Here is a 26,618-nt window from a genome sequence, read left to right as displayed (position 1 = left end):
CCGTTATGAAGAAAGGCTTAAGTTCTGCAAATTGCAATGTCTGGAGACTAGGCACCTGCAAGGTGATCTAACTGAGGTGTATAAGTTCTTGAATAGTTTGAACAAGCTCAATGCTGATGGGATTCTTCCTCTTTCTCAGATTACTCACCTGAGGGGGCATTAATTCGAACTGAGGAAAGAATTGTAGAATAGATATGCGGAAATTTGCCTTTAGCCAGCGGGTGGTTGATAGTTGGAACAAACTTCCATCTGTTGTAGTAGAGGCAGAAAACTTAAATAAGTTCAAGGCAGAACTAGACAAGCATTTGGAGTGAATGGACAAGTGAAATGGGAAGGTTCTCTCTTTTTTCTTTTTTTTTTTTTTGGCTGATTCTATATAAGCTTGCATATCCAGACAACCAAGTGCTTATGCTTGCACTTGACTGGATATTTCCTGGTTTGGCATGCAACATTAAGTTGATGGCAGGCCTGGGAGTGGTCCAGTCTTGTTTAGAGCTTTTGAGCTTAGAGCTATTTGTGTACTGGTCAGGGCTGACTTTGTCAGGTAGCACGTGAACACCATCTGTTTCCATAGGCAAGTTTAGCTGAAGCACATTTAGATATGATTTAACTCCCTCGGGGGGGGGAGTAATGACATCTCCTATTTCTCTGTTAGGTTGATAGACAGTAATAGGTGGCTGTATTCTGACTGCTTCTTTTTTGGTTAGTTATCTCTGCTTTAACACCGGAGCTAGTCTGGTGCTTTAACACCAGATAGCTAACACAGCTTTTCGGTCTGTCATCTGGTTTTCAACAAGCTCATTTCTTTCTAATTTCCTCATTCTGTGCATGAAGTTCTTGGTTTATACTGAGTAGAGTAGATAAACATTCATAAATTTTTGGAAATGTTTCATCTAAATTCAGCATATACTCTTCGGCCTGCACAGCAACAGTGTAAACAAATTGTGTCAGTGGTTCAGCCATCATGCTCCTAAGAATATTATTAAGGTTGCTGAGATGTGGAGTGTATGTCTGTTCACTCACAACATTATGTTGTGTATCTTGTTATTAATAAAAATAAAAAATAAATAAAATAAAAATCAGGGGATCTGCCTGTTCGGAGCAACAATGGCCGGCATTTTGGCGATTTTCAGGACAGATACTACAGCACAATTTGTTTACAATGATTGTAGCAGGCTGCATTTGTGAAATCACAGCTTTACCCTTAACATCATTTGGTGGGTCATTTTTCCAATCTCGCTCATTTTCCAAATGATGTCTAATTTTCTAATCAAAATTACTTTCTTTATTGTTCTCCAAGTTTTGCATATCAGTGCAGCAGTAGGGTTTAGTGAACTGCCCACTTTGAATGTATTAAATTCTTCTACCAATGCGTTTCATTCTCTATCCAGGGAAGGGGGGTTATCATCCTTCTTTCTGTCGTTGTTCCTATTTGTGTACTCTTTAGACAACACTTTCCAAGGAGCCCTTTCCTTCTACTCAGTGACAAGTGAGAGAGAGGCTTGAATACCCCAAGCACAACCCGCATATTTTGTGATTAGATTTCCTACAGATTAAGGTTTCTTCTGCAGAAGTACAGCAGAGGTCATATTCAAAATATTTATTTATATTACGAAAAACCCCAAACACGAGAGGTATTAGATCCTACAGTACTTATTACTGTACATGAGCTAAAGGTTGAGAAGATGAAAGAAGATACTCGTTGACATTTGACTTAAATTTCAATAGACTGTAATTTTCAGGAAATACATATGAAGGAAGATTGTGCTAGAAAACAGAAACTGAATGAATAAATGAGGAAGAAGAAAAGTCGGTTCTGTGAGATTGAAGTTGGATAGTAAAAGAATGTTTACAGATTGTGGCACATGTTTGGACCGAATTGGAAGAGAGTGGGAATTATAGAAGCCAATTCAGAAGAACAGCGCCATGGAAGTATCTAAAGAAAAGGCATGCAGCAGAAACAGAGCATTAATGAGACAGAGAGTGGAAAGATATGCTTATGCCCAGGAAGATTAGAAACCAGGGTAATCTCCAATAGAGATATATGATCTAGCCTAGATATCAGTCAGTGAAAATAAGCATAGGAGCACAAGAATCCTTTTGGCGAGATATCAGATAGGACAGAGTTTTAGAAGGTTTGAAATCAAGTAAGTTATCTTTATCCCACTGGAGAATTACCTGGATATCAGCATTTAAGGAATTGGTAGTGGATATTCCAGAAGTTGAAGTTGCTTGTGCAGGGCAAGGTTTCTCAAACAGGAAGGTGGAATGCAATGTGCTATAATCAGCAAAACTGTAGATAGGATTTCTATAGTTTTGGAAGCAGGTTATTAATATACAAGAGAACAAGAGTGGGAAAAAGAGCTGAACCTTGGGGAACACCGGCACTAATGGAGAAGTTAGAAGACAGAGAGCCATCTACTATAACCCCACAGTGAGCAGTAAGAGACAAAACTGAATATGCAATTACAAAAACAGTTGGCAAACCATAAGATGGAAACTTATTTAGACCTTTATGATAAAAACAATCAAAAGCCTTTGTAATGTCAAGAGCAAATGCTTGAGTTTGATTAAACTTTTATATTGAATTTGTCCTTTGTAAAAGAATAAGAGAAGTTTACTGTAATTGAGGTAAACTTCTTTTATTCTTATACAAATATTGATATCAATGTAGAACGTATTGAGCATTATAGCTCTGATTCATACTATTGAATTTGTCCATAGAAGGGTAATATAAACCAGAAAATCACCACTGGATTGACACTGATTGTTGTTATTGTTATTTTTGGTTTTTAGGAGCATTAGCAACTAAGGCCATATTGCTCCGGGATATGCGGTGGTCATTCTGTGACCTTTCCGCATCCTCTGTATTTGGTGGTGATGGGCTTGAACCCTGGTCTAATCAAGAAGCGTGCACTGCTGCTCCTTCCCACCTGGCTACTGAGGTACCATTGACACTGACGGAATTCATACTGGTGATCACTGATCAGATGGAAGGGTTCCAGATAGTTTAAGAGTTTGTGGTTAATTGATTCTCCATTACTTTAGAAAGAGTAGAATAAGTGCAATGGGACGATAATTGGATGGGAGAGATTTATCGCCCTTTTTAGGAACTGGATGGATATGAGCAAATTTCCAAGCAGAAGGGAAAACACCTTTGGAATAACAAACTGAAAAAAGTCTACACAGAACAGGAGCAAGTTCAGAAGCACATGTTTTCAGAACAAGTAGAAAAATACCACCAGGACCTCGAGTTTTCTTAGCATCAAGATTGTTCAATTCTTCTGACATTCTTTTGAGACCATGGGAGGCACCGAATGGAGTATACAGGAATGGTAGGAGGTGGTTTACCAAGATCATCAATACACAAATAGGAAGAAAAGTAGGTTGCTAGGAGGTCAGCTTTATCTTTGGCAAGAGGCAATGGAACCATCCAGTTTTGACAGGATTTGATTAAATGTTGACATCAGAAGATTTGAAGTAATCTAACCAAGGAAAAAAATATAATAAATCTAGCAGATCATCTCATTTTGCATTCCTGTAATGTTGAACAACAGGAAATTGAGAATGGCCACAAGAGAAATGCTCTATTGGAGAAGAGATCATCACCAAGTCAAGATCTGAGGTGTCTAGACAACCACTCACCTTGACCATATACTTAGAAGGTTGTTTTGTGAGAAAAATAGCATGTTGGCTGCGTGGCTAGGACTGTCTGTTATTCTTGTAGGCAAATGAACAATCTGGACAAGGTAATTAGCAATTGCACAAGCCTCAGCATTTCGACCAGCTGGTTTCAGGTGACTAGAAAACAGAAGCCAGCTGGAGCTGTGAACATTAAAATCGCCAATTACCTCACTGATAGGAAAGGTGGACTGAAGAAAGTCAAGTTTCAAAGAGAGGAAGTCAATGAATCCAAGTGATTATTATTATTATTAACCATATGGTGCTAGGAAGCCTGATGCTTATGCTGCACCAGCCAAAAAAAAAAAAAAAAATCCCGAGTTACCCTGAGAGAGAGAGAGAGAGAGAGAGAGAGAGAGAGAGAGAGAGAGAGAGAGAGAGGAGTCACCAAGAGAGAGAAGAATGATGATTATACAGCTCAGGACCCTGGGTTTGCCAAGCCCATACTCACCAAATGTGAGTCCCTGGGGTTAAATTAGTGATGTTGGGAGAACGATAGAAGCAACAGATGAATTTGACAGAATGTGGTGGAGAGATTTTAAATCAGAGAAGATTGAAAAGAGGAGCTTCCAAATTATTAAATCTCTGACAGGGAATATCAGAATGGAAATATGCACAAGTACCACCTTTGGAGCAAAAGGAATTATACAGTCAATAATTTGGACAACTGAGATGATAGTGGTGAAATCGACAGTTGTTGTTGTTGTTATTTGGTTTTTAGGAGCATTAGCAACTAAGGCCATATTGCTCTGGGGATATGAGGTAGTCATTCCCTGACCTTTCCGCATCCTCTGTATTTGGTGGTCACGGGCTCGAACCACGGTCTAATCAAGAAGAGTGTGCTATGCACTACTGCTCCTGCCCACCTGGTTACAGAGGCACAATCAGTTAACAGAGAGAGTGAATTTGAGTGTAAAGGATAAGTTAAGAATTATAGAAACATATAATAAATTAAACTTAGGCAATATGTCTCAAAGGGAAGCAGCAATAAAATAAGGAGTGCCTCAGTCATCTTTATTAAAATTATTAAAATTACATCACACATTAAACACTAATGTGATTAGTGAAACCAGAAAAAGGAAGCATGAAGGGGCCAAATATTAGATGAAGCTCTATTCGTTTGGTTCAAACAGGCTAGCTCGTTTAATACACCAGTCAATCTTAGCATTCTTCTTCAAAAAGCTAATGATTTTGCTGAAAACCTACATGAAGAGTTTAAGGCAATGGATGGATGGATGGCTGACAAGATGGAAGGAGAGGCATGATACTGTTTACAAAAAACTTCATGGAGAAAAACAGGATTCCGATGGTTCTGCAGCTGACACCTGGTTGAAAACCTCTCGGCAAACTGTGTTAAGCACTTATAATCTTGATGACATTTTTAATAGAGATGACATAGGATTGTACTACAGGGCTACCCTAGACCACTGCATGATTTTTAAAAATTCCTCGGAATCTGCATTGCAGGAAAGAAGATCAAGGACAGGATTACAGTTCTTCTAACATGCAACATGATGGTAACAATCAAGATGAAGCCTTTAGTTATAGGCAAGAGTAAATTGCCTAGATGTTTTAAAGGAATAAAATAGTTGCCTGTTGAATATGCCAATAATGCAAATGCTTGGATGATAGACAGCTTCTTTATTTGAAGATTTAGGCCTGATGTAGCCAAGTGATCAGGAGTGTGAGTGCAGTAGTACACGCTCATTGAGTGGACTGGGGTTCAAGCCCGTGACTACTAAATACAATTAACGTTTGTATTGATTGATTTATTATAAACTCCACATACCTGGTGGCTGTCTGGGAGTATAAACAAGAACATTATCTTTGTTGATAGGATTTGAAATTGGATAAGAAAAATAAAAAAATTGCATGGTTTTGGACAACTGCCCAGCTCATTCAAAGTTGACTTTCAAAAACATTGAATTTGTTTTTCTGCCTTCGAATACCATATCACTGATTCGGCCTCTCGACAAGGGAATAATAAAAAACTTTAAGACCTTTTATAGATCTGATACGAGGCGAAGATTCATCCAGTCTACAGATGAACATCTGAGAACATCATCCGATATCGCAAAGCAGATAACTGTTCTACATGCACTTCATATGACAATGAGTGCCAGGAATGAAGTTTCCGAAACATGCATTATCAACTGTTTCAAAAAATTTGATTTGTGGATTAATTATTCATGATGGGCAACTAAGTCACGATACTGATCATGTTGAAAAGCCTGAAGACATGGGTGAACAGTTCAATGATTGGGTGGACATAGATGATCTAGAAGTAACTACAGCTTTAATAGATGAAGAAATTGCCCAGTCTGTTACTGATAATTTCGCCAAGGAGGATGAAGAAAATGAAGAAGAACCCGAATGAATTCCAGTTACAAAATGGCACACTTGTGAAGATATAGATGTCCTGAGGAGAGCATTGCAAGTGATTGTGAATACAGAAATATTCTATATTCATTGAAAAATCTATAAATAGACTTTGAAGTGATAATTTAAAACAATCTAAAATCTGTGACTATTTTAAATTATAATCATATTACAAAGTGTTATGTTTAATATGTCACTTTGCCATGAACGCAAGTATAAATTTATTTTTATTTTGCTAACCTGTGGATAATTTTATTCCGATTTCACATATCATTTAACTGGTAATAAACCTTTGATAATAAAGTGTAAATTTGTGCTTTATATCTTTATTTTTATAGCCTCTGGATAATATTTGCCGATTTTTCTTATTAGAATCAAAAGTCAATTTGCAAACGTGATCACTATAACCGGTGCTTGCTGTACTTGGATTGTTCAGGAAGGCTTTTGATACTGTTTCACCTAAAATAATGTTGTACAAAAATGGAACAATGTGACATTAAGGGCAAGTTACTGTTATGGATAAAGGGATGGTTTAGTGGGTGAAGACTGAGAGTGGTTATCAATGGGCACTGCTCTTTGTTGACTAATGTTATTAGTGGAGTCCCCAGGGTTCAAGTGCTGGGCCCATTGATATTTTCAATATTTATTAATGGTACCGATGAAGGTATGTCATGCTTAATATCTAAGTCTGCAGATGATACAAAGGTTGGCAGGGTGGTTAATGAGTAATGAAGGTATGTTGCCATAACAAGACCTCAAAAAATTAGGCAGATGGGCTGAAATATGGCTGTTGAAATTTAACATTGACAAATGCAAGGCACTGCATATGGGTAGCAGTAATCCCAGATTTCAGAGACATGGAAAATGAAAAAAGGTCTGGAGTAATTATGAAATTCTCTGAACAGTGCAGCCAGGCTGCCAAGAGAGCGCATTGGGTTTTATGTTGTCAATAATATACAAAAATGTTTTCTACCAGATATAATGAGGTAATTATCCCCTTGTATAAGGCCATAGTTAGGTCATATCTTGAGTACTGTGTTGCAAGTCTGGAGACCTCACTTTAGAGAGGATATAGCCTTCCTAAAGTGAGGCTGGAATAGGTGCAGAGAAGGGCAACCAGACTGACAAAAGGCTACTCTTACCAAGACTACCCTTTGTTCAGTTCTACAAACTGCAGCATCTGGAGACTAGGCACTTGCAGGGAGAGCTGATTGATGTGTTTAAGGCTTTCAATGGATTGAGTAAGCTAAATGTTAATGGCATTCTTTCTCCTTTTGAGATTACAAACATGAGGGTACATATATTCAAGTTGAGGAAGAATGGTTGCAGGACAGATGTGTAGAAGCTTACCTTCAGTCAGAACAAACTTCCATCTCTTGCTGTGGAATGGGTGGTTTGAATAAATTATTAGAGGGTATGGATGGGTGAAGTTCGTTTTTTTTTTTTTTTTTTTTGGCTATTGCTTTATAAGCTTGCTTTTTTGCATTGTTTGCTAATAATAATATTAATACTAATTTATTTGGATTTATCTGGATGCTTTCTTGCATCGTTTGCTAATAATAATATTAATACTAATTTATTTGGATTTATCTGGATGAATCCCACGATAATAATACACCAAATGCACAGTATAACTAATTTATGCATGCTTAAAGTTCATATTTTCTTTGAATGAAATTTAAGCCAGATGATTTTCTATTATTTTATGAAGACCTGTCATGTGAATTACCTAAATATTTTTATAATGTTTTTATCTACACAAGTGTGTCTGGCAGTGCATATATATGTGTGAATAAGAATTCCAAGTTATGAATCTGAATAAAAAGAGAACTACCAACAGAGGAAAGATGAAAATTTTAATAATATCGTACAGCTAGCACCACCACTATTCACGCTAATTTGTTGATCAGCTCCTATCTGGGATAGAGTATCAATCTTCATATACTATTTTGGGAAGCTGATATTTTTGTTTTTATGGTGAATCATAAATTCAGGCTATGCTGCAGCAGGGAGAGAGAGAGAGAGAGAGAGAGAGAGAGAGAGAGAGAGAGAGAGAGAGAGAGAGAGAGAGAGAGAGAGAGAGAGAGCATATTTGCATATCGTACAGGTTGAAAAACTCAAGGGAGAAGCTCTACTCCTCTTTCACGTGAGATTGGCTAACCAGCACCCCCCAAAGAAGCCTGAAAATACATATTCAAAAAGCTTAAACTCAGACCTCTCCAAATGAGTGATGTATTTGAAAACAACTATAATGTCATTGAAAATCCTTCAGTAAGCAATATTAGTTTCGAAGTAAGGTAAAAAAGTTGATAATTGATATTTCAATATCAATTATTGTGGACGATTGGTATTTCAATACCAATGGTTCACTACTGATCCTCACTAAACACTATCCTTTTATATTTGATTTGATGCCAAAATGTTTGTGTGGACCAAAAACGGACTATTCAAATTTCATCTATGAGTAATTCACAGAATTACACCTATAGGAGCCAAAAGTAATACCCTTTAATAATCACCTGTATGTATAAGTAAAAAATAACATTTTATTGTGTGTTTGCGCATGTGCAAAAATGCATGCAAATATATTCAACTTCTGTTTTTCTTGAAGATTTTCTTTTTATCTGAAAGTTTCTAAAATAAGTTTTTGTTTTTTTCAGTACTCCAACAGCACAAAATTTAAACAGACAGTAAAAACTACAAATACCTTATTGAAGAACTCAGGCTTTTAAGGGATGGGAAAAGGTGACTACTATCTGGTGGTAGTTCCATATATCCAGTTGAAAATTGTTTGTCCACACATTTACTAAGAGGTGTATATGCAAAAGCCATGCAGTGGGCAGTTAAGCTAGACCTATGGTAGAAATCTAAAATACGTTTCCTGTATATCAAAAAAAAATAAATAAATAAAATAATAAAATAAATAAATAAAAGAAAATAAAGATAAATAAATATGTGTATCTTACCATTTAAACTTTTAATATATTTAAACAATGTAATAAATACCATAAAAATGTATATATACATGATCTTAAATTAAGAGGTATAATATTTTGAGAACATTCTCCATTTGTACAGTTTAGATTAAACTATGAGAATTTTCTGCTCAGTTAATTTGCTCACTGTAAAAGCAGTACACTATCTAAGTTTTGGAAATCAGAAGGAAATAAAATGCAGCTGAAGTAAGAGGAAACAGTGTTTGTTTCAATTTGGGCCCATCAGACATCCATAAAAACTCTAGTCCTCTCATTGTGCAGATGCCATTTTGCCAATCTCACCAACCTTACTTACAGTGTTTGGATCTTATTGAGAAGCTTAATGCTCTTTTTTCTGAGTGCATCTTCCATATCAGAATACAATATTCCAAGTGAAGTTTGATGATTGCCTTATATAGTGAAATTATAAACTCCCATATCTCTACACGTAATTGTTCGACACAATCAACATGACACCAGGAGCTCCCTTGTGCTCCAGCTGTCTGCACTACACATGAAAAAACATCATCTAGATCATAAACCCTAAATCCCTTTATTCTCAAGATTTTTAAATTCAGCCTCTCCAAATATATCAATTATTTTGGGGTTCCTAATTAAAACCTTGAACTATACAGCATTAAAACCAGCTGTCGCCTATCTGACCATTTCTGCACCCTATTAAAATCATCCTGAAAGAGCACTGCCTGGCAATCCTCATTAACCACCAAATCATTGACAAATTTTGACCTGTGGCATATATGTTTTCATCAGTGTCATTTAAGAAAATGGGAAACAGTTACAACCGTTTGCTCCCACTCCCATCATGTAGCCTCCTCTAATCTATCTAATGATCATGCTCACTCTTCTGCTAAAGTCCAAATAATTAATGTTGAATTTATTTTCTGCATTAAATTCATGGACACTGCCAAAACAGTTTATCAAGTTGGTTATAGTGTTAATCACAAAATGTTAATGAAAAACTGATTTTTATGGATTCCATAGGAATCAGAACCCTCCCCCCCCCCCACAAATATAATGATACCTTGAAAAACATACTGATCTGATTAAAAATTATAATATTTGTGTCTCCCAGGATATCCAGATTCATTTTAAATAAAAGAATATGCTGTTTGTGATGCCAGAGTACCATCAAACAGCTTGAACAGTAAAATAAACATGACATAACTGTTCTGCCCTGCAACCTAAATTTAAAACAAAATAAGACAAATACAGTGTCTCGTGGTAATCACCACTTTAAATAGTATTTTTACATTGCAAAACTCTGTGTTTTCTTGGGAATACTATCATTTCTATTGGTATACTCCAAGAAAACACACGAACTGGATACGTCCCTGTGCTGCATTCTTAATTGTCATCTCCATGACTTTTCTTACCATGAGGTCACACTGACCAGTCTATAGTTATCTACTTTATTGTTGGAACTAGCTTTTGTACCACTGATATGCTGGTGCTTCTCCAGTCCAAAGGAATCAAATTCCAAAAGAGCTCTCGTAATTAATAAGATACATGCATTCACTCTATTCATTGACAGATTCCTGGATCAGCTAGTGTATAATCTTGCTACCTCTACTCTACTCTACCATACAGTGACTGGAGGGAGACTGAGTAATGTGTATGAGGAGGCATTGTTGAGGCCATGTTATATCAAGGAGCTGGATATATTCTTATAAGCAAAAAGGCCTGCATGCCCTTGATTCATATTAATAATAATAATAATAAATTGTTGTGCCACAGAGCAAAAACGGAAAGAAAATGACAGGTTGCAGCAAAAAATACATTGATGTTCACACAAACAAAAACAATTTCGGACTGGAATGCGTCCTTCATCAGTTGTGACCGTTAACAGAAATATAGAACTCTATGTGCATGCTATGGCAGTCATGTATGGTGAACTGCATGTATGTAACAATTAGTTGTCAGAAGGGAAAGCTTGCAGTTGTAGCTGTAATGCCTGGGAACGTTGCAAATGCCAACGTTTGTCAGCCAGGAAGATGGTAATCTCAGTAATGGGATGGACATGACATCCTCTGTTCCAGTTAAAGGAATTGCTACAGCATGAGATGTGCAGTGAATCCAACCAGGCGTGGTGCTGGTGGGACCGATCAATAATCATGACATCACAGCGTGGGTCAATTGTCGAGCTTGGTCAACCTAGTACGACAGATGAAATGGCCGAGTGCTCCAAGTCCACTAAACAAATAGCTTTTTTGTGTTAAGAAACATAACTATTGAGCTTTCTGTCAGTTTTCAACATAGCAGACAGTGCAGGGAATACAGTAGACTGACCTACTCTGCAACGGGGATGGGGGGGTACCGATATTTTAACTCTTGAGATGAGGGATCAACTTCCTGCCTGGGAGTTGTAAGCACTTTATCCCATGAGCCTTTAAGACTGTAGAAATCTGTTGTGATAGGTTCAGATAGAACAAGATAAAGGTGGCCAAGGTGGAGTCATTACTGCGCATGGTTCTGTGGGTCGCTACATGGTCACGGCCTGTAGGACACACCTATTTGGGCACAGGTGAGGTAACCGCACCTCAAAGATCTGTCTTAACCTTAGTAATCTCAGTGCGTCTCTCATCCACAGAACTAGAGTGGGTCCAGGCAGATGTTAGCAGGGCTTGCTGTGCCGAGAAGATGGCTGTGTGTGCTGACTGGTAGTTGGTGAACTGGCCAGCACACATCGGCTTGTGACAGATGCATGCCCTCGCACCGGACAAAGGTATCCAAGTATGGAAGGGCATTGTATGACTCCAATTCGATGGTGAATTGAAAGAAAGGCGACAAAGAGTTAATGTGGTACAAAAGTCGGTTGCACAACTCCTGGGGAATGAGTTGATATCTGGTCGACACCAAAAGGCAATGGGATCTGTTAGACCCACAAATGCATGACTCTCCAACTCCTCCATTGCAATGTTTGCCATAATTGAACTGACCAGGGAACCCATGGCTGTACCATGTATCTGCTGGCAAATGGAGTCACCAAACATAACTGCCCCACCAGTTAAGCATAATCTATCGGCAGCACAAATGTTCTCTGAAGTTAGAGAAGATCTGTTGCTCAGGGTCTGGTCGTTGTCCAGAAGCTCCTCGGCACACATGATGGCTAGTTTGACTGGAATCGAAGTGTAAAGAAACAAAATGTCAAAAGAAGTTATGACGACTTGATCATCCGAGATGGTGTTGGCAGTCTTGCCTACTAGGGGAGAGAGTAAACTCGAAAAAAACTTAGATAACTTGTAAGACAGCAAACCACAACAGCAGATGATAGGTTTTAAGGGTACTCCTTCTTTTGTGGACTTTTGGTAGTCTGTAAAACTGCAGAATCTGGCAGCCAGAGGCATGTAGATGTCAGCTACGAATTCAGTGACTTCTCTGACCAAAACCAACTGTTGACGAGGTTGTTTACTTTGGACTTCCATCGTTCCAGGGTCTTGGCAGGAGAGATGATTACTGGTTGGTAGATATAAGTGTCTCTAGGAGTTATAGGGCTTTCAGTTCATAGTCGGAATGGTTCAAAATGACTGTCCGATTCCCTTTGTCTGCTGGAAGTATCCTGTTTCAATGTGTTGAGAGCAGATATTTGTTGGAGACTGAGGTTAGAGATGACATGGCGAGCATGACATAAGATCGTTGGGGTTTTTAGGGAATCATATTCGCCACCAGTTCAGGGATGCATGTTAATGCCGTTTCAACACCCAAGGAAATCTTAGTGATGGGTGGCCTATGGGGAAAACGGCAAACTTCATTCCCAGGATGAGTAAATCCAATTGCTCTTCAGATAAGAACTTATCACTCAAATTTAGTACAAACTGTGAGCAGTCTGTTGTGAAGGCTCTATGTTGGTAATGGGAGTTGTACGACCCACGGACTACATTTGCAAACTTACGTTATTACCGGGTACAGTAATGCTCAGACTCTCTGATGGCCTGGGAGCTCAAGGTCAGGATAACATTGGAATAAACAGAGGTCGGAACCAAACTCCTGAGGTTGAGCTTGGCTGCTTTGCTAGTGGAGGCTCTTATAAGTCATGGTGGAAGGAGCTAATCCAAATATTTAGGGTTCTAGGTGGTAGATGACTCTCATCAACCAGTACAATACCACCACTTTGCTTATTAGAGGTTTGAAGTGGTGGAACCCATTTTTAGCCTCCAGAGCTAAGTTCCGGTCAACCCTACCCCATCTCTTCCCATCATGCAGTATGACTAATGACTTTTGAGGTTATGATGAACATCATGGCGAGATCTAATCTTCCTTACATTTTGAGAGTACAGCTCTGAAACGGTGTTCGCAGGCTCGCTGCTGGTTAGTACACTGGAATAATTCCTTTCACTTCAAAGGTGGTACTTGTGCATATGTCCATTCCGATATTTCCTGTCAGAGACTTGGTAATTTGGAATCTCCTCTCTTCGATCCTCTCTGGCTTAAAATCTCTTTACCTCATTGTGTCAAATTCATCTATTGTCTCTACTGTTTTCCCAACTTCACTAATCACTTGGAGCTCTTTGAGTTCCTCTCTTTGCAACTTCACTTTCTCCAGTCCAACTTTCCTAAAAGTGAGGTAATTTTCCTTGGTAGTTTTAATGTTCACAATTCTAGCTGGCATCCGTTTTCTAGTCACACCGATCCAGCTGGTTGAGATGCTGAGGCTTTTGCAATTACTAATGACCTTGCACAGATTGTTCAATTACCTACAAGAACACCGGAGAATCCTAACCATACAGCCAACACACTTGATCTTTTTCTCACAAACAACCATTCTAAGTACACGGTCAAAGTGAGTGGTCCTTTAGGCACCTCAGATCACAACTTGGTGATTGTCTCTTCTCCAATTAAGTCTATCTCATGGCTATTCCCAACCTCGTGTTGCTTGGCATTACAAGAATGCAAAATGGGATGACCTGCGAGATTTTTTTTCTGCTTTTCCTTAGTTGGATTACTGTTTCAAAACGTCTGATATCAACGTTTGCTCAGATCGTGTCAGTGAAATTATTCTTGTAGGAATGGAATCCTTGATTCCATACTCCACTTTAAAATCTCATCCTTTATCTAAACCTTGGTTTTCCAAAAAAGGTGCTAAGACTGTTCAAGAGAAGAACGTTGCATATTGTAATTGGCTTGTTTCCAATTCTTCAGTTTCATTTTCTGCCAACACCAAAGCTCGCAACAATTGTAAAGCAGTTATTAATCAGTCTAAACTAGATTTGGAACAGGCTATGAGTACAAAACTTGCTTCTTGCCCTAATGGTAGCCGAGCATTCTGGTCTCATGCCAAAGCTACTGGCCACAACTTTGTCCATCTCTGCTCCCACCTCTGTCAAAACCAGATGGCTCTGTTGTCACTTCAGCCAAGGATAAAGCTGACCTACTAGCATCCCATTTTTCTTCCAACTCATGTATTAATGATCTTTTAAAACACCTCCAACCATTCCCAACATGCTCCATTCAATGCCCTCTGTGGTCTTCCGTCAAAAGGATTTTGGTGAATCTTGATGCTAAGAAAGCTCCAGGTCCCGATGGTATTTCTCCACTTGTTCTCAAAACCTGTGCTCCTGAACTTACTCCTGTTCTTCAGTGCCTTTTCTCACTTTCTTATTCCAAAGGTGGTTTTCCTTCTGCTTGGAAATTTGCTCATATCTAGCTAGTTTCTAAAAAGGGTCACAAATCCCTCCCATCCAATTATCGTCCGATCGCAATTACTTCTACTCTTTCTAAGGTAATGGAGAAATCAATTAACCGCCAACTCTTAAACTACCTAGAAACCTTCTGTCTGATCAACGATCTCAAAGGCTTTCAATCGTGTTTGCATAAAGGTCTTCTAAACAAGCTTCCATCTTATAATCTGCCAACTGTTTTTTGTAACTGGTTATCCAGTTTTCTCTCTGTCTTATAAGTTCTCCACTAATGCTGGTGTCCCCCAATGTTCAATTCTTTCCCCCACTCTCTTCCTCTTGTATATTAATGACCTTCTTCCATTGACTGGAAATCTTATCCATAGTTTTGTGGATGATAGCACGTTGCATTCCACTTTCCATTTTGAGAAATCTTGCCCTGCTCGATCAGCTTCAATTTCTCGAATATCTGCTACCAATTCCTTAAATGACAATCTCCAGGTAATTCTCTAGTGGGGCAAAGACAACTTAGTTGATTTCAATCCTTCTAGAACTCAGTCTTGTCTTATATCTCGCAAAAAGGATTCTTCTGCTCCTATGTTTACCTTTGGTGACACTCCGATTTCTAGGCAAAATGATATATCTCTTTTGGGGATTACCCTGACTTCTAATCTCTCTCTCTTGGCACAAGCACTTTACAAATATTGCTTCCTCTGTATCTAAAAAACTTCGTTTTCTCTCTTGTTCTCGGTGTTATTTTTCTTCCAAACAGCTGTTCACTCTGTACAAATCACAAATCCGCCCTACCTTGGAATACTGTTCCCACATCTGGGGCGGTGCCCCCAAAACCTCTCTCAGGCTTCTAGATTCCATTCATAAGAGGGCAGTTAGGTTAATTTATGACTTTTCTCTAACAGAGTTTCTCCACTTGCTGTCTCATAGATGTACTGTTTCTGCTGCAACCATCTTCTGAATTGGCATCTATTATTCCCGCTCTCTCTTTCAAAATAGTCCGAACATGTGCTGCCACCAGGCAACATCCATTTACTGTCGAACTTCAAACTCACAGAACCAACTTTGCATCTTCCTTGTTTATTCATTTTACTGCCTTTTCTGGAACAACCTTCCTTACGTATTTCCTGAAAATTACAGTCTACAGAAGTTCAAGTCTAATGTCAACAGATATCTTTTTTTGTCTTCTCAACCTCCAACCCAAGCACGGTACTAAATACTATAGGTTCTAATACCTCTCATGTTTGAGGTTTTTATAAAAAAACAAAGATGAAATTTGAGCTGGCACGATGCATGCACTCATTATGAAATGGAGATTTGTAGAGGAAGCCTTTTGGGATGATGCAGGGAGATTTACACTGGTGGGCAACCCTGAGATGTTGCCTACCTCAGGCTATAAAAATGAAATTCTTTTATAGCTTCATATGTGTATGTTTCCCAAGAACAGTTCAAATATAAGCAAAAAAACTGCAAGCTCTGGATTCATATAAATAATAATAAATTATAGGCCACAGAACAAAAACGGAAAGAAAATGATAGGGTGCAGTAAAAAATATATTTAATGTTACGTAAAAATATGTTGACGTTCACGTGAAAAAAAAAAAAACAAAGCACAAGTAAAAATAATACAGCAAAGTAAGACATAGCTTTTGGACTGGAAGGCATCCTTCATCAGTTGTGACTGTTAATTTAAAATATAGAACTCTATGTGCATGCCATCGCAGTCATGTATGGTGAACTGCATGTATGTAACAATTAGCTGTTAGAAGGGAAAGCTTGTAGTTGTAGCTGTAATGCCTGGGAACATTGCAACTGCTCGGCTGCACAATAATTTATTATTATTAATGGATATACTCTTGTTGTGTATACACCATATCCAAAAGTTTCATCATTTCATACAACGCAAATCCCCTCCCTCATTTTCAGTTTATCTATTTGAATGCCTCATGAGTATTCAAACTAATACAACAAACTTATCTGTGAAACATTCTAGACATTCCAAACACTCCTCATTCATTTCACAAATATAGATGATCTCTGTTCAAAATTCAATTATGTCTATTTGCACTTCATCTTGCCAAGAACCACTTTTTCTGACAGAATCACAATTATCATTTGGCTCAATCACTTGTTATCTCATTTGTCCTAATTATTTACCGTACAATTTGTTTCACTTCAAGGGTAGTACCTGTGCATACATATTAGCATTGGTTAATGCATACAATGCAAGAAAGCATGCTTATGCAGCATCAGCCAAAGAAACCCCTCCCATTTCACCCCTCCATTCATTCCAAATGCCTGTCCAGCTCAGCCTTAAATTTATTTATGCTATTAGTTTCCACAACAAAGGATGGAAGCCTGTTCCACCAATCAACTACCCGCTGGCTAAAGGCAAATTTTCGCACATCTATTCTACACCTATCTTTCCTCAATTTGATACTGTGCAACCTTAGTCTTAGCAAGAGGAAGAATCCGATCAGCATTCAGCTTGCTCAACCCATTCAAGGCCTCACACACCTCAATCAGATCACCTTGCAGGTGCCTACTCTCCAGGAGCTGCAATTTGCAGAACATAAGCCTTTCTTGGTAAGAGCACCACTTTGTTCCCCTTACCAATCTTGTTGACATTCTTTGTACTCATTCTAGCAAATCTAAATCCTCTAAAGCCACCAGACCTGTACACAGTACTATAGGTGTGGCCTCACAATTGTCTTGTATAACGGGATAATCACCTCCCTGTCCATTCTAGAAAAATTCGTATATATCATTGACAAAACTCCATAACCTGCCCTGGCAGTCCATCTGCACTGCTCAGCAAACTTCATATTTGACTGCACAATTAACCCCAGGTCTTTTTCACTTTCTACTTCCCTGAGCGTAGTACCACATAGTTTGTACGCTTCTCTTCGGTTATTGCTGCCCATATGCAGTACTTTACATTTGTCAATTTAAACTTCAGTTGCAACTTAGCCCATTTTCCCAACTTATCTAGATCCAGTTGGAGAACATACTGTTTTTACTGTCGTTAAGAACCCTGCCAACCTCTGTATCATCTGCAAACATGTACAATAAACCTGATATACCTTCATCAATATCATTGATAAATATACAAAACAACAATGGGCCCAACACCGAACCCTGGGGAACTCCACTAATAACATTTGTCCACGAAGAGCAGTGTCCACTGATTACCACTTTCTGTCGTCTACCCCCCTTTCATCCCTTTATCCATTGTAGCAACTCACCCTTAATGCCATACCTCTCCAATTTGTACAGCAGTCTTCCATTTGCAACAGTATCTAAAGCCTTCCTAAGATCCAAGTATATGATAACAAAATTATTTTTTGCATCCATTTCCTTCCTTCGTGACCATATCATAGTATCCAATCAAATCAGTCAGACACGACCTCCCTTTAACAAACCCAAGCTGTGTCTTAAATATTACTCCAGTCTTGCATAGATGACCCTGCAATGCTACTTTAACCAGTGATTCCATTATTTTCTCCAGAACACGTTAAACTAACAGGTCTGTAGTTACTGGTGTCACCTTTTGAACCCCCTTTGTGAAATAGTGATACATTTGTTCATCTCCAGTCCATGTGGACCTCCCCTGAGTCCAAGGAAGCCCTCATAATTAAGGCTAAGAGTTTGCTTACTTCCTTTGCTGCCTCCTTTAATACAATTGGATAGATCCCGTCCACCTCAGGTGCCTACCTTATGTTTAACTTCAACAATTTCTCCTCCACTTTGCTCTCAGTTACCACAAAATCATTTAGCTTCCTGTTAGCATTTGATAAACTTCTGGCACTCCCCTAATTAAATAACTCCTCATGTCTGAATGTAGATGCAAATACTCATTCAGTTTATCAGCTACCTGAGCATGATCATCAATAGTCATCCCATCTATGTTAAGTGGTCCAATCTGATTCATCCCTTTCCTTCTAGAGTTTACATAAGTAAAGAACTCTTTGCTGTTTTTCTTTGCATCCTTTGCCCAAGATTTCTCATAATCTGCCTTCACCTGCCTAACGTCCTTTGTGACTTGATTACAGACTAGTTTATACCTGCCATAGGCTTCTGTGTCACCTGACACTTTATATGCATCCCATACATTTTTCTTCTCTGCTACGAGCCTCATTAATTCATCTGGCATCCATTTAGGGCTAAACATTGAACTGTATTTCTTAGTTGGAATGAAAAGCCTAGTAGCTTCCAAAATTAAGTTCCTGAAGGCTTCCCATTTAGAATTCAATGTTGGTAACATCTTCAGTTGATCCCACTGTACAGAATTTAAAAATTGATGGTAGTTACATCTTTAAGTAATTCCCACATCAGTACACTGTGATCACTGTCACCCAGTGGTTCCTTTATCTGCAAATTCTTAATGCATCAATAATCACTGCTGATAATCAGCTCAACAGTGCTCTCTCTGGTTGCCTCTCAAAAATGTTGCTGTAGAAAACAGTCATTCAATAAATCCACAAAAGTCTTGCTAGTGTGAGTGACCAACCCACAAGTTCCAGTCAATATCTGGAAAGTTAAAATCCCCCATTATAAGACATTCTGATTTACTGGCCCACTATTTCTCTGCACAATTGCTCATAATACTCATCAGGCCTATAAACACACCTACTCTCATTTTTCCTTTCCCAGTGCTTATTTCACACCAAACAGACAACACTGCATTGTCTACTAACATCAATTGGATGCACTTCCTTAGATTCTATGTATTTTTTAACTAACAGCATAACCCTTCCTCCCTTCCTGTCCTGTCCTGTCTATCCTTCTTGTACACATCGTACTCCCCACATTCGAATTCTGCACTGCTTATATCTGTGTGACACCACGTCTCTGATATTCCAACAATGTCTGCCTTTGATGTCTTCACTAGCATTTCAACCTCATCAAATTTATTAACTATACTCCTAGCATTGGTGTACATGCAAGTATACATGCACCTGTTCCTACTCTTGGTTTTCCTAACACAGCCCATGTATTTCTTGTTCCACTATGACTCTCAACAGTCCTGGAAATCTCCATTACCTTGCTTTCCAGGCCGCTACTCATTCTAATAGAACAGTGCAAGAATCACTTTTGCCTCTGCCTGCAGCCACTGTTAACCTTTTAGTCTATGTATCTCCCCAAGCTAGCAGTTTTCCAATCCACCTAACACTGCCTCGATAGCATCAGCAAATATTCTTGCACCCCTTTCTATTTTAGTGTACCCCATCCCTGTAGAAGCAGTCTCTCCTGTCAACAAGCACAGACCAGGCTGGAAAAAATTCTACCCCTTGAGCCTTGCACAATCTCTCCAGGGCCGAATTGATCGACAAGGCTGTCATCATATACTCCCACCTATCGTGTCTGGGCAGAATTGCAGACACTTTCACATTCAACCCTAACTCGCGACTTTTTTTTCAATATTGACCTGTACTTGTTGAGTAAATCTGCAGGTCCCTTACTCTTAATATCATTAGTTCCAACAACATCACCTTTTGTGCCCTTAAAAGATGATATCTGATATATGCTGTGGTATCTGCTGGTATCTATTTCCATCAAGGACAGTCATTTGGAATCTCCTTTTTTTGATCCTCCTTGGATTAAAACCTCTCTATTCCTTTCTGTCAAATTCATGTTACCTCCATTGTTCTTTGACTCGTATGCTTTGAAACTCAACTTTCTCTAGTCTGACTAATATAGAGATAACGTCCCTTGGTGATTTTAACATTTACAACACCAGCTGGATTCAGTTTTTTTTGTCACACACATCCAGTTGGCAGTTGGTTGAGATGCTGAGGCTTTAGCAATTACTAATGATCTAGCAGAGATTGTACATGAACCTGTCTGTTATAACTAGAAAACTATTGAAATGTTTTTTTTTTTTTTAGTTTTTTTTTTTTTTTTTTTTTTATTGATGCTATATAAGCTTTCTTTCTTTCATCAATTTCCACAATTAATACTAATACCAAACAATCTTAACCACATGCTCAACACTCAAAATCATTTTCTCACAAACAGCCCTTCAAAGTACACGGTTGATGTGAGTGGTCCTAGAGGCATCGTTGTTTAGCATTACAGGAATGTGAAATGGGATGACCTGCAAGATTTCTATACTTCTTTTCCTTGTGTTGGATTCCCATTTTAAATCTTTTCATGTCAATGTCTACACAGATTGTTCCAGTGAAATTATTTTAGTAGGGATGAAATCCTTCACTCCACACTCCAACATTGAAATCTCAACCTTAATCAAAACCAAGGTTTTTTTCCCAATAAATGTGCTAAGGCTGTTCAAGATAAGAATGTTGCATATAATAACTAGCACACATCCAAATCTCTAGGTATATTTTCTGCATATATTGAGGCTTGCAACAATTGTAAAGCAATTATTAAAAAAATCCAACTTGATTTTGTATAGATTAAGAAGAAACAACTTGCTTTTTGTCCAAATGGTTCCAAATTAATGGATAAATCCATCAAACATTCTGGTAACTTGCCAAAGCTACTGGCTGCAACTTCTGTCCAGCTGTACTCACAGCTCTCTTAAAACGTGATGGGTCTTATTGCCTCCTCAGCTAAAGATACAACTGAGGATATAGGAAAACCACCTCCTACCAATCTCAGTGCACTCCACTCAATTAACTGTGTCGTTATCTGTCAAAAGGATGTCAGAAAAATTGTGAACAATCTTCATGCCAAGAAAGTTCCAGTCCTGATGACATTTCTCCAATTGTTCTCAAAACCTGCTCTTCCAAGCTTTCTCCTGTTCTGTGTCATCTTTTTACATATTCTTATTCTACTGGTGTTTTTTCCTTCTGCTTAGAAATTTGCTCATATCCAGCAGTTCCTAACCTCATCAATGTCAATCGATATGCTGCCTTATACTACTCATTTAGCGACAAGTTTAATAGAAAAGTTTGGCAAAACTGAAGCAGTTGCTCTTAACATTTTTAAGACTTTTAAATGTGTATGGAATAAAGATCTAAATAATTTCCATCTAATGAAATTCCAACTGTCTTTTGCAATTGTGTATCCAATTCTCTCTCTGGTGCTGGTGTTCCACATGGTTCAATCTTTTGCGGCACCGTTTCAAAGCTTGTTGGCTTCTCTTCGGTGAATGGGCAGGTATCTTGGTGTTGCAATAGTGACAACCCAGTTATGAAGTATAACTTCATAACTGGGTTGTCACTATTGCCAATTTAATTAATTTAACTACTTGGGTAGATGGCTCCGTTAAAACGATGCTTTTGCACTAACCTACATGTTAGTCATTCTACCTGGTAGCATGAGGCCTTTGCCCTTAAATATTTTATGACCTTCTTTCTCTAAGTGGAAATCCAAAGCTGTCCATATTTTTGCCAATGATAGTACAATTCATTTCATCTTCAAATTTGAGACCCTTTTTCTGCACAAACATCTTTAACTTCTTGAATATCTACCACCAATAACTTAAATGCTGATTGCCATGTAATTTTCAAACAGGACAAAGATAATGTAGTTACTTCAATCCTTTTAAACATCATTCCTCTGTTTTTTTGTTTTTTTTTAAAAAGTCTAGTGCTCCTGCTCATCTTTGTTGACAAATTTCTAGACATGGTCACATCTGTACAAGGGTTACCTCAACTTGTTGTCCCCTGGCATACATATATCAGTCACTCACACTTCCTCCCCCCCCGGCCATGGGTTGCAGAATGTACTGCTGGACCCCTATCATCATAGATGTATACAGAAGAATGAGGATGTGCCAGCATAACCCTGGTGGCTACTATAAGATTCACCTCAGGCTGATCTCCACTACTCCTGCCCAGATAACCAGTGGTACTTGCTATTCACATCTTTCAGGTGGGGGGGGGGTCACATGGACCTGAAATAGATGTCTTTGATTAGTCCTTTATTTATACAGGGTTCCTCTAGATCTGAGTTCCCTGTAGACCCACACCAGTCAGCAGTCAGTTTGTTGACTGACAGTCCAGGCAGTTATCCCATGCTGTGACAGCATCAGCAACCCACACCTAATAGTGTCAGCAATTCATAACTTTAGAGTTGTGAAGTCCTTTGTTTAGTCAGGGTTGATCTGGCAGTTGAGTTTCCCTGAATCCATCCCACACCATGCTGGGTATCAGCATTGTTGGTGCACTGAGGCACCATCCAACAGATCTACTCTGGGATCATTCCACACTGTAGCAGCATCAGCATCCTAACACCATTAGGTGTTTGCAGTCAAATCAGATAGTGTCAGATCCAGTAGTCAAATTTGTATGGTTAGACAGGACAGCTTAAATTGGGACCCCAGCAGAGTCTTAGACTCTTTGGGTCCCATTTATAATCTGTCGGCAAGTCGTGAACACCACCTGTGCATATTCAGTTAGCACTTTGTAGGTGTGCTCCTGCGTAACAAAGAGATGCTCTTGACCATTTGGCAGGTCATGGATTTTAGAAATTAGATGATGCCTGTGATCCTTATAGTCTGGACAGTGACACATAACGTGCTCTCCCATGTTTCACTTTCACCAGAAAGCAAGTTACAGATAGGATCATCAGTAATTCCCAGGGAGGTCAGATTATCCTTGAAGGATCCACGTCCTGTAAGGAAGAATGTTGCATAAAAGCCTGGGGAAAAGCGCACAGTGGAGCCTTTGGGGTAGTCATTTTTTCCTCCTGTAAAAATCACCTTGTTTTCGAACCTTAGATACTTTCTTCCCAACATACCTCCATATTCTGGGCAGTTCCTCCATGATTCACTTTCTTCGTTGCTTGATATCTCTGTATCGGAACTGATGTCAAGGATAGTTGTGGCCATACCTTATGAAGGTAGATCATAACATGCCTAATCACTTCAAGATCCAATGGCAGGAATACTTACAATACAGTATGCCGATAAGAAGTAAAATGGTTCACTTGATTCAGTCCAGTTAACTTCTGTTTCTAAGAATTGTGGCTCTTTGGTAGCAAACACGTGTGCCATAACATATCACTGGGAGGAAGACTGTTTTGTAAATCAATGCTAATATTCTCTTTTTCAGTCCCCACTCTGTGCTGGTTGTGCTGGTTATCATGTGGGCATAGTTCCTGATACCCTATTATCTTTATTTCCAGGTGCACTAAGTGCAGATAGAAATTTAGTTTAGGGTCAAAAATGATACCCAAATTTAGTAAAAAATGCGATGGTTGTACCATTTATATTTATGCTGGGGTGTCTTTTTAAGGACACTTTCAGAAGCATTGACTTATTCTTTTCACTCGAAATACAGTTTGTGGATGTGAGCCCAACACTGAAACTTATATTGGGCATAGTTTCCGTGTTTCCAGGCAAACCCAGCTATCTGCTTTTATGACTATGCTAACTTCATCTGCATAAGCAATACCATCTACTAGTCCTACGTCCGTTGATAGGAATCTGTCAAGCACAATACACCAGAAGAAGGGTCCAAGAACATATCCCTGAAGGCATCCTCTGGTTATATACTGAGAGATTTCTCGGTACCAAGTCCTTACCATAATAACTCTATTATTTAGATTGTCTTTGCCACATCTGTACAAGTTTTGAGGGTGATTAGTATGGCACAGGCATCCTATGATGCTCGGCCACCATAGTCATATGCTCTTGCAAAATCCAAGAACGAAGCTAAGTCCAAGATCATTCTGATCTTGGATCTGAGCAGAATGTACAGCACTTGTTAGATACATTGTTGCATTTTCGGTGTAAGACCCTACTTTAAATTCAAATTGCCTGTCAGATAGTTGACTGTAATAGTTAGCAAATCATACTAGTAAGAGTCTAATAGTTTTCCCATTAACTGGGTGGAGAGCAATGGGTCTATATGACCTTGGTTCTGTTGGAAGTTTTTCAGGACTCCATAGTAGGAGTTTTAGACTCACTACCTTTCAGGTATTTGGAAAATGTCCCGCCCATGCTTAAACATTTCTTCATGTTTGTTTGTTAGTTATTTGGTTTTTAGGAGCACTAGCAACTAAGGCCATATTGCTCCGGGATATGCAGTGGTCATTCCCTGACCTTTCCGCATCCTCCGTATTTGGTGGTGACGGGCTCGAACCCTGGTCTAATCAAGAAGTGTGTGCTACGCACTGCTGCTCCTTCCCACCTGGCTACAGAGGCGCCATACACATTTCTTCATGAGTGCGAGTATGTGATCAGGGAACTGTGCAGGAAACTTTTCCAATGCACACCAGGGAGGAGGGATTATGCTGTTAATTAAGAAACACACAAAATCTAAGGCAGTGGATCCAGTTGACAAGGGTGGACAGTGCAATGTTGAGTCAGTTTGGTGTGACATAAGCATTGCAAAAGCAAAAATAAGGAGTGTGTTATAGGTCCTAATGACACTGAACACAAAGAACAACTGCACAGAGAACTACAGTGCATTAGTAAATCACAATGTCTTATAATGGGGGATTTTAAATGACCAGATATTGACTGGAACTTGTGGTTGGTCACTCACACACTAGCAAGACTTGTGGATTTATTGGATAAATGTTTTCTACAGCAGAATGTTCGAGAGGCAACCAGAGGGAGTAATACTCTTGATCTGATTATCAGCAGAGAGTATTCATTCATTAAGAATCTGCAGATAAAGGAACAACTTTGTGATAGTGATCACAGTGTACTAATGTGGGATTTACTTAAAGAAGTAAAGATGGTCTCAGACAGTTTTTAAATTCTATACAGTGTGACTAATTGATGATGTTACCAACAGCAAATTCTAAATGGGAAGCATTCAAGCAATTAATCTTAAAGTTACTAGGCTTTTCGTAAAAACTAAGAAAAACTGTTTAAAGGTTTAAGCCTACATAGATGTCAGATGAACTAATGAGACTCATGGTAGAGAACAAAAATGCATGGGATGCATATAAATAATCATGAACACAGAGTCCTATGACAGATTTAAGCTAGTCTATAATCAAGTCACAAAGGAGGTTAGGCAAGTAAAGGTCAATAATGAGAAATCTTATACAAAGCATGTAAAGAAAAACAGCAAAGACTTCTTATGTAAACTCTAGAAGGACTGGGATGAATCAGATTGGTCCACTTGATATCGATGGTTCGACTGTTGATGATCCTGCTCAGGGAGCTGACAAATTGAATGAGTATTTTGCATCTATATTCAGACATGAGGAATTCTGTGGGGAAGGGGACACCACAAGTTTAGCAAATTTTAACAGGGAACTATATGATTTTGTAATGATTGAGAGAAAAGTGGAGCCAAATTGTTCAGGATAAAAATAAGAAAGGTACCTTGGGTGGATGAGATCTATCTAGATATATTAACTAAGGCAGCAAAGGAAGTAAGCAAACCCTTAGCCATGATTATGAGAGCATCCTTGGATTCATGCGAGGTCTCCACAGACTGGAGATGTACAAAGATATCCCAATTCATAAAGTAGATCACACAGGGTGACACGAATAATTCCAGATCTGTTAGTTTAACTTCTGTTCTGGGGAAGATAATAACTGGTTCAAGAAGCATTGCAGGATCATCTAGACAAGACTGCATTTATAGTTCAGACATAGCATGGGTTGTTAACAGGGAAGTCTTGCTTGACCAATTTGATTGAATACTGTTGTGTTCATGAGAGGAACTGGATGCAAAAAATTATTTTGATATCATATACTTGGATTTCAGGAAAGCTTTTGATACTGGAAAATTTGGAAAATATCCCATGCTTAAACATTTCTTCATGTTTGTTTGTTTGTTTGTTATTTGGTTTTTAGGAGCACTAGCAACTAAGGCCATATTGCTCCAGGATATGCGGTACAGCAGTCTTCATGTTGCACATGAAGACTGCTGTACAAATTGGAGCAGTATGGCAGCAAGGACTAGTTGCTGCTATGGATAGAGGGATGGATGAGTGGGAGAAGACAGAGTGGCAATCAATGGATTCTGCTCATCTTGGACTAATGTTAATAGTGGGTTTCCCCCAG

The 26,618-nt window shown here is 38.7% G+C and overlaps 1 protein-coding gene across 1 annotated transcript in view; it reads right to left on the bottom strand.

Moving 5' to 3' along the window:
* Positions 1-26,618, bottom strand: part of l(2)k05819 (transmembrane protein 94-like protein l(2)k05819) — an 809,128-nt gene that overhangs the window by 316,897 nt on the left and 465,613 nt on the right. Inside the window, exon 16 of the mRNA XM_090377739.1 lies at positions 8,768-8,941. Coding sequence (XP_090233865.1) covers positions 8,768-8,941 — 174 coding nt within the window. The remainder of the gene's footprint in view (positions 1-8,767; positions 8,942-26,618) is intronic.

The sequence above is a fragment of the Mastigoproctus giganteus genome, chromosome 7, assembly GCF_048544385.1.
Source record: "Mastigoproctus giganteus isolate SK-2022 chromosome 7, ASM4854438v1, whole genome shotgun sequence".
NCBI classification, from domain to species: Eukaryota; Metazoa; Arthropoda; class Arachnida; order Uropygi; family Thelyphonidae; genus Mastigoproctus; species Mastigoproctus giganteus.
Note: the sequence above shows the minus strand (reverse complement) of the source record. Positions and strands in the feature narration are given on the sequence as shown.